This window comes from Thermobia domestica, chromosome 16 (assembly GCF_964235325.1).
Source record: "Thermobia domestica chromosome 16, izTheDome1.hap1.1, whole genome shotgun sequence".
In the NCBI taxonomy this organism is placed as follows: Eukaryota; Metazoa; Arthropoda; class Insecta; order Zygentoma; family Lepismatidae; genus Thermobia; species Thermobia domestica.
In genome coordinates this window covers 37,885,730-37,895,300 of record NC_137469.1, presented here as the reverse complement: position 1 = coordinate 37,895,300, position 9,571 = coordinate 37,885,730, and the positions used below count along the sequence as shown (strand labels likewise).

Genomic DNA, 9,571 nt, shown 5'->3' with positions numbered 1-9,571 from the left:
AGAATAATGAAGGACATATTTTAAGAGGTCCTTTTAGTGGGCTACTTTTTAACGACTGACTTTAGTTTGCGGATCAAATTACAGCATGAATCCATATTTCGTCAGTTGTTAGTCAGTCGCAGAAAAGATATCCATAACAAACAACTATGAGATCTGTGTAGTTTCTTCTCTGGTTTCAGCATACAGAGTATCTTAGAAGCTGAAACGTTGCTTACTGTCCCAAATTACCGAGCAGACTCTCAGGGCTCTGCGGCTCACGAAAGCCAATATCGCAGTAATCTCTTCTGCCCTCTAGAAGAGCTCCCTCACAACAGCATTATCAGTGTCGTTTACAGTTGTATTTTGATGTGCATTAAGAATTTTTGAGATATTCTACCAGCTTCAAATCAATCAGCGCAACGGTGAACAGCACTTCGGGATCAAAAGCCTTACCAAGTACTTTTGTAATTGTTGAACGATTCAGCACATTTTAACTTTTTTCCACAGAAAGGCAACATAAATCTTTATGGATTAACTGAGTCTTCCATATTTCCAAAATTATCACTCATTAACAGGGTGTCTACTAAAATTCCAAAATGAAATTTCGTGACTTTTTCTTTACCAAACCATACAATTTTGTAACATTGTCAAGAGCGAATTTGGGCGCGAATTAAGCCGAATTTTCATGCATGCGATAGAAGCGTGCTTTGTTTGCAATTTGTAGCGTCGAGAGCCGACCATTGTGGTAAATTTTGACGTTTTACACAACAAAATTTTTCAGTCTGCACTTACATTTGTACAGATTTAAAATCGTGATCCAAAAGCTAAATTTCATGACTTTTTCTTGACTTTCATGACCGTTTGACACCCTGATTAAGCAACTCTATGTATACACGCAGAGGCGAAATACTGGCCAGTATTAACTAATGTCGTTGACCAAAGATATCACCACTTATTCATGTATTCAGCAGTATTCCTATATTGATTTCTGTTTCATTATTGCCATATAATTTTAATCACCTATGTGCAATCTTCGTCGAGATTTTGTAAGAGAGAGAGAGAAAAAAATAATTATACCTCTTCCACTTAAAGATCTTTCTACACTCATTTCGGTTAGACTGGCTTATTTGTCAAAAAATAAAATATATGATACATCTGTAGTTTATTAATGCATTAAATGAATTTGTCGGGTTCTTTGTTTCATTATTTATATTATCCATTTTTTATACTTACAGCAACATAGACATCTTCATTTTCTTTTACATTGGTCATCTTGCAAAGAACTGTATATCTGCACGAACGTTTCAACTGGACTGACAATAATTAAGTAAAATCGTGTTGGTCAGCTTCGTTTTGTTTGCATGCGGTTCATTTATGCTTTAGTTGAGTGTAGTTTATACACAATGCGGATCAAAAAATTAACGAATTCGTTTAGCGCATTAATAAACTGTTACGCAGCACTTTTCAGTGCAAATGTAGAATAACACAATATTTTCTTGATGAATAATCCAGTTTTTGCCGAGGTCGGTGTGGAAGTATGTGAGAAGTTAAGGGTGAGCGGTGTGTTCGAGATCAATACAGAAATACAACGAATTTCCTGAGTACATGAACAATGAAATGCGTTCCTTGCGCAGATTTCAAATGTCACGACTTGTTTGTTCATCCAAAATACTAATTATTTATCAGCCTTGTATGATTGTCCTCTTACGACCTGAGAAACACTTGTCACACAACCGGAGAAACTTACCCCTTTAAGTCCTTTCTCAATAACTAAATTTTGTATGTTAACGGATCATTGGTAGGAAATAACTTTACAAAATGTTTACTATCGTAAATATATATATTTTTAGAAAAATACAGTAAATATAACCACCATTTGTCTGTTTTAAGCAATTAAGAGGTATAAATCCCTTCAGTATGTTTGTTCATCATAGTAAATTAACTATCCAAATAAGATTACTTCGTCCTCATTACGTTATTCCTGACACAGCTCATTGGAACAGGTAATCGGGTTGGTCTTTTTTCGTATTCATTGCTGTTTTTGAGGTCTTCTGGTTCCAGAGAACCTAGAAAGTGACAAAAGAATATGAGAAATGATCTATGTTAAAATACTAATTTCTAATTTATACCTTGCTTTTCAAGCCTAAATCCTCGACTTCATCGTTATGCCTGTAAGTTTTTTCTCTGAACAAAAAGGTAGTTTTTTAAATTTATTTATTTATTTGTATTTTGCTATTATGCACCGTATTTCTAAAGTTGCCAGATGTAAAATAATTTAAAACTGTGTGCTTCAAAAAGGATATACGAATACAGAAATTGAATTCAGTAAATATTTTAGTAACTGTTACGAATTCCTGTGCACTATGAGAATGATTTTATTTTGATATACAGGATATTTCGAAAATACATACCAAAGCTTAAAACACAGATTCTTGACAGTGGATCAGAAACCTAAATTACCTGAACATCAATCCAGAATTATTATTTCTGAGGTTCAAGGAATTTCGGTAAAAAAACTTTACCTACATCATTGTTACTATTATTATTTAAGAAATTTCTGTATTTTGACAGTCTTGTTCAAGGAAACGTAGCCATCTACTTCCCTAGCTGAAAGATTACATTCTCGTAATCGTATAGGAAAGTTTAATATTTTTGCTTGAATGAAATATGTCAATTGGTCACAGAAGGTTTGCATCTGTTTAATTGCATAAGAGTTACAAGCTTTTCAGAGAGAGATGGGAGACCACTGTTCTAAAACAAAATTATAAATCTCTAATTGTCGTAACAAAATAAGTTACATTCATTTTCATATATTGTATAATGAAATTAGTAGAGAAGATGTAGAATGTTTGTAAATACACCGTGTAAGGACCACCTAGTGTTCTGCTACTTGGAGAGATGGGGCAGCTTGGCTGTTGCGAGTGCTTCCTGGAACTCTCCATCGATCATCAATGTTTTCATAACACAGAAATAACTTTTACCATATACAAGTATTATTTATAAAATAGTATGTATATAATTAGTTTCTGCATTTGAAGTATTATAAAAGTCAACTATGATATATATATTAAATTTTGTTATCAATATATCATGCTACAATATTGTGTAGCAGACTATATCTGTAAGTCTCTTCTTGAGACTAGCGATTCTTCCAAATTTCAATAATAAATAAATCGCAGCCTTGGGCTGATCTGGAACTGTATAATTCAGCCAAAGTTTGTGATTTTTAAAAATTTTATTTATATATATATTTCCTGGAATGCAGCACATTGTCCAATCTCACAGAAACGCCGATTATAGACACCCCTCTTCATCATCAATTCTTTCCAATAAGCAGTCTCATGGGAACGCCGAAAAGACTCTTCAATATCCCTAAAAATCACCTATATAAACTTAAGATAAGAATCTATAAGGATCCTTCGATCAATGCCATTTGATCTATCGATTGCCAAAGTGTTACGTGATATATTTTTATTATTATTTTAATACATAAAGACTTCATCATCATCAGTGCAACCTAGTCTTGGATCCACGATCAACTGCGAGGGGAAGCAGTAATTTGGATCTTGGATAAACGAATATACATGTAAGTACCACTGTAGTGAAATTATTTTATCTAGTACTAGCCATAGGGCTTGGCTCGCTGAGATGACTGATCTGACCACACATCGTTAGGAATTTTACCTAGAAAAGCACTAATTTCATTGCACAGATTTTTATTCCATCTTATTTATTCTTGCTTTTCACATTGCCTTCTCTGGCTTTACCTTAGGCCAAAGTCTTTTAGGTTTCTGATAGCCTACTGGGGATTTGTTTAGTGTGGTACAATTCACCCTTAGAGTTAACCGGAGTGCGTGCCACCAGCTTTTATTCTAATATATAATTACTTTCTGTAAGTGGCTACCTTTCAATGGAAGCAATGGTGATCAATCCAGTCACGTTTCATTGATTTCTATTCAATATTTGTCAACAAAGGTTGAAATCGTACCTTCTATAAAGACACTGTATATTTCCAATTTCTTTCGCTGAAAATTTACATGCTAAAGGACCTAAAACATCATCAAACTATATCCCTATCCCAATACCCTCTTATAGATATACAGAGGGTGTTCGGAAATAATCTCAACACCTTCTAAGGGTGATTCCTGACACCTAAATAAGACAAGAAGTATAAACCAAACTGGTTGCAGAAATATTTCCTTTCAGCTCTATGGCCAGACAAAAATTTGTCGGAAAAATGCGAAAACAGCTGTAACTCTAGAAAAGAATGTGGGATCGAAGTCGGATAAAAAGAGACATTCATTATTTCCTCTCTCAGATGTCAATGCACAATTTGATATGGTGCAGAGGCGGGGGCAAGGTTAGTCCTCAAAGGAAGTAGGAAATACCTTGCGTATTCTACAAAAAGTAAAGGTAGAAAGAGTACTTCCTTCCATGAGACAATATGAGGCTCAAATTCTGGATTCAGAGGAGTTTCCACACTTCAAAGACTGGCATATACAGAATAGGGTATTCGGAGATAACACCAAAGAACTTTAGAAAATGATACCTTACACAAAGAGATGAAAAAACAGATCATCATAGGTGAACAGATGCGTCAATTCGTAGTAGTAGCCCGCCGAAAATTTGACGGAACGATGCTGAAAAGGATCCTAGCTCGAGAACGAAGCGTCGGATGAAGATCGGGTAAAAAGGTTTATCAATCATTTTTATCCCTCGATTCCACAATATACCAGCAGATGTAGAACAGGGGTGGCGCAAAAGTTAACCTCAAAGACAAGACAGAAATTTATGAGGTTTTCTAGAAACAAGTTGATAAATCGGAAGCAGTTAACATTGAAGTGTTTCGAATAAAAATATTTAGTAGTAATAGAGGAAGTAAGGAGACAACGATTGGAGATGAACATTAGTGATAAATAGTTACGGTGTATGCACTTAACAAATTATTACTGCAGAGAGCACGATGCCTCAGGTGTCACCACTGCTGCGTTGGTTTCCTGCTTGTGCAGTAATCCATGCATATCGTGGGAATTTATAGTGGACAATGTGGTATCGGTGGTTTTTCTCGGAGTTCTTCCATTTCCTTCGACATTTGCATTCTACCAAGTCATTCACTTTTGTTAATCGTGTGCTTTATTTTGACTAATCATACGACGGTAAATTAATGTTTTCGTTTCCTTTTTTTAAAAAAAAATATTATTGTGAAGAAACGAAGTGAGAGAGAACTAAATGTAAATGCGTGATGTGTACACCACTGAAGTACGCATATACCACATTTGCTTAATACGTATAAACACATAACCATACATATTTTCATTTACAGGGTACAGCATTTCTTAGTTATTTTATGCTGATTACTTTACTAATAGATCTTTATAGACTGCCAATTTCAGTATCATTATTTGCTATCTTACGTAATGCAAATATCACTTGTCTTTTGTAGTATTTCACTTCACATTACTTCTCCAGGTTATATGGATTTTTTTTTTCTCTCAAGCGTGGGTTCATGTAGGCTATGAATTATTTTGGTCTTTTGATGTTTACGATTCAGCCACCTATCGCTTAAAATACATATTCGATATAGTTATTTGGTTTTCACTTTACATTCTATTGGATTGGTTCGACTGAAATGTCTGTTTTTACGTTCGGTGGTAAACCATCCTACGTAATGGACCAATAGCTGGACCGAGGTCACGCTTACGACACTTCTTAAATGTTCTGAAAAAGATGATCAGTAATTCAGGAAGTAGTGTGCTGTTTAAAAAAAGGTGCCATTGAATTGCGTGAAGGGTACCATTGAATTGCTAGACAGTTTTCTTTGAGTTCAATCTGAGGCATTCTGCACATGTGGTATGGTCGTGAATGAACGCACTAATATGTCGTTGGTTTCTGAAATTTAGTCTCTGTGACAATATTGATAAGTTTGATACTGACCAACAGCATGTTCCTGATGAGCTCCTCAGAAACATCATAGAAGCAGACCATCGGAAAATTGTTCTAATAATCAAAGATGAGTTAGATAATATCTCATACACAATACTATATACTAGTGGTGAGCAAAAAACCGTTTTTTGAAAAATTTAAAAACCGGTTTCGGTTTCAAGAGCAATTCCGGTTTCCTCCAAAAACAGGTTCGTTTTTTTTTTTTACCGAAACCGGTTTCGGTTTTCTGTATATACAAAAGTGAAGGTGAAGCATAGGGCCCGGTTTTTATGTGTTCACCAGCGTCCTTTTCGTTTGTTCACTAAAGCACGTTTTCTCGAATTTTTTTTCCAGCGTTCGTGTGTAATATATATATATATATATATTTGGAGAAAATCGAAATGTTGGTATTTCGGTTTTTCTAGAGACCGATTTTCGTTTTTTATAAAAACCGGTTTTGCCCATCCCTAATACATACCATACCACTGTTGTTCAGCGGTTCTACGCAAATGGTACGGTGACAGTTGGACTCATAAGCGCCACATGAGTTACATCGGCCAATAAGAATCGCCGTTTGGAAGTGCGCGGTTTTCCGAGTGTACGGAATAACCGGGAAATAATCCTGTATCGGATTGTCACTTCTAAGTAAAACATCGATCGGCAACGACAAACGAAAACGGTCAGAACAGTAACTGATCGTGATCAACGAACAGAACATTTCCGAAAACGGCCACCTCACTCGCAGAAGATACTAATCCTAATGTGGAACGTTACAATGCTGAATTGCACAGCATATTGACCATACTACATAGCATACTGACCACAATTATCCAGCAACGGACCCCAAGGTCCTTTTGAAGGTCTCAAATTTCCGTCTTTTCTTTGAGGTTAATCCTTGCGCTGGCCCTGTTCTACATCCACTTTACATTAGTGGAACCTACGACTAAAATTAATGAATATTGCTTTTTATCCGATATTCTGTTGTCGAGTTGTGGCTGTTTCCACATTTTTCCGACAAATTTTCGACCAGCTAAAGAGCTGAAAGGAGGTATTTCCACGCGTCCAGGCTGAGTGACATGTCATTTAGCATTAAAGTTTTATGTAATTTGTTGTAATTTTAATATTTAATTTGCATTGGATTATAAGATATTTATAACCTTGATTAGATAGATCTATATATATATAACTTATCTGTACTTTATTAATAATATTTTATAGATCATCATCTAGTCTATATCTACCAAGCAAACATTTCAGAAACATCATGTAAAACTAAAAAAAAAAAAAAAAAAAAAAAAAAATAGCAACAACAAAAAAAAAGTCTACACCCACATGTCAATAAACAAGATCTATTCAAAAATGGCAAACTCATAAACTAAAAGTGGCAAATTTTATAAAGATGCCAGAGATACCTAAAGAAGTTAGAGGAAACAGAAGTTAATCGTGAGAGATAGAAACCCGAAATGAAAGACGACAGTAAGCCTGGAGTTGAACTATTGTTGGAACTTCACATCTCTTTACGAAGGTACAATAGAATAACAGGTGTGAAATTCTTTCACTGACTAGTATCTCCATACATTTGTCTGGCTGACACAGCGAACCTCCGAAAAAAAAAAAAAAAAAACCGCTAGTTTTTCAGAGAGGAGTACCAGATGAAGTATTTGAATTTTAGGGGTTTGCACATTAAAGGAAACACAAAGATCTTCCAGACATTCCTATGAGACACCCGAACGGCAAGCAAACGGCATGGAAATTTACTGTTTTCATCATTTTTGGAGCATGACAACTCCGCAGGTAATTGAAGTAAAAGAATTGTGTATAGGTGTTTCACATATGTATTCTGATTTTATTTAGTAATAATTTGTAAATATTTATATATATAATATACATGCAGTATATTATACGAAATAAAAACCAACATGAAATCGTTTTTTAAAATTGTTCACATTATCGCCACTACAGGGAAACAGTGCATGGAACAAGTATCACTACTGCTTCAAACACACACGGCAAAGAAAAACATGATGTATCAGATTTTAATATTATTTTTTCTAACAAATCAAGTAATGAACAATGTGTAAGGTGCTGTTAAACGTCAAAGTTTTTATAGTTTAACTTAATGTAATCAGAATGAAGCGACACTTTATTATAAGAAATTTATTCAGTATAAAGTCATCGTAGGTGTACTCAGAAGCACAGCTTCCAGCGGGATACGTTATCCAGCAAATATAAGAGGGCTCTGACCCCGGTTGAAAAGTCTCCATGCAGAGAGCGTTTTTATTTATTTATTTATTTTATTTATTTATTTTTTTTAAGGAAGTTTCCGTTAGTAACAAAATCACGAGAATGGGAGTTTCTGTGATATACGGCAGTTTCTTGTATTTCCTTGTTCTTGGAAATTAGAACGAAACGACACGAACTTTTGGTGTGCGCCGCGTAACATCGTATTACATATTTGTCCCTCGTCCTGAAACCCTTTGTATATTACATTATGCTTCCTGGTAATTTGTATCCAGAATTTGATTTTAAAATATTGTTGCATTTCTAGCCAGTAAATTTTACACAAAGGAAAATCAAAATATGTATCATATTAACTATTATGCACAGAGATATCAATATATGTATTACGTATATTGGCCTTCCCAAATCAATGTTCTTAACGAGTAGTTATTACTATACGTTAAAAAAGTACATGCTCTTTATTTATCTTTCCCTAAATAACTTCTGAAGCTAATATTTAGTATACGTCACGTTTTCTTTAGGTTAATTATTCTATATAGCCGAAAAATTGTGCATGTAGTCAGGCAGAGAAATTTCAGTGTTGATCCAGCACTATAAGGCAATTGAGGGATATACTTGGAAATAAGAGGTAGTGAAATCCGACTTTGAAAAAGGTGTACAATAGCTGTTTTCACATAATTCAATTATATGCAAAGTCGGTCACCATAGTCCTTCGCCCTTTAAGTTACAGGAAACTACCTGAAGTTACAGGAAACTACCTGAATCAACCGATTGGAAAGAAATATTAATGCAGTTTTGAACCTGACTGTAAAAATGGCATCTTTCCAACTTAACCAAATGAATATTGAAAGTAAATCGTTCTTACCTGTTGCGTATTCACAGCTTAATTTGCTCTGGAATATCATCTAATGCGTAGTATTCGTGCTCAATTTTATTTGGTAGTACTTTGACTATTCGAACGCCAGATTTGTCATTTCCAAGTTGACCACCAATAGCTGAAGTTACGACAACTTCTAAATCACCATCAAAACCTCCAGCGTTTCGATGATAATGTCCACAAAATATCTTCTTTATACCTTAAATAATGATGATAATAATCAAATATCAGAACGGTTTCTTGCTTAAAAAACGTGACAAATACTTAGCAGTTTGTGAGATTTAATAATAAAACTGACTTTATTATGCCTTTATATATATTAAAGCGTGTGAAAAGTTTCACAAGTTCTTTTGTTTCCTTTCTCGGTTACGATGTACGGAGAAAAAGCCAACGCTAAAACAATACATTTGTGGATTTCCTTCCCATTTGATCAAAACTGTCATGTAGTTTGAACAAAGTGCTGATACGTATGGTTTCAAGGTTAGCTATAAATCATTCTTTAATAATGAAAAGCACTTTAAAGTCTACTTATGCAAGAAATTTATGAAGCCA

The 9,571-nt window shown here is 34.6% G+C and overlaps 1 protein-coding gene across 9 annotated transcripts in view; it reads right to left on the bottom strand.

The window, feature by feature from the left end:
• Positions 1-1,800: 1,800 nt before the first annotated feature.
• The window catches only part of LOC145673021 (serine/threonine-protein phosphatase CPPED1-like), a 34,406-nt gene continuing 26,635 nt past the window's right edge, over positions 1,801-9,571 (bottom strand). For all 9 annotated transcript variants that reach the window (XM_081742331.1, XM_081742329.1, XM_081742337.1 and 6 more), the window contains 2 exons: positions 9,008-9,218; positions 1,801-2,045 (listed from right to left, as the gene is read on the bottom strand). In XM_081742331.1, the coding sequence (XP_081598457.1) occupies positions 9,019-9,218 (200 nt within the window). In that variant the 3' untranslated portion in view covers positions 1,801-2,045; positions 9,008-9,018. The remainder of the gene's footprint in view (positions 2,046-9,007; positions 9,219-9,571) is intronic.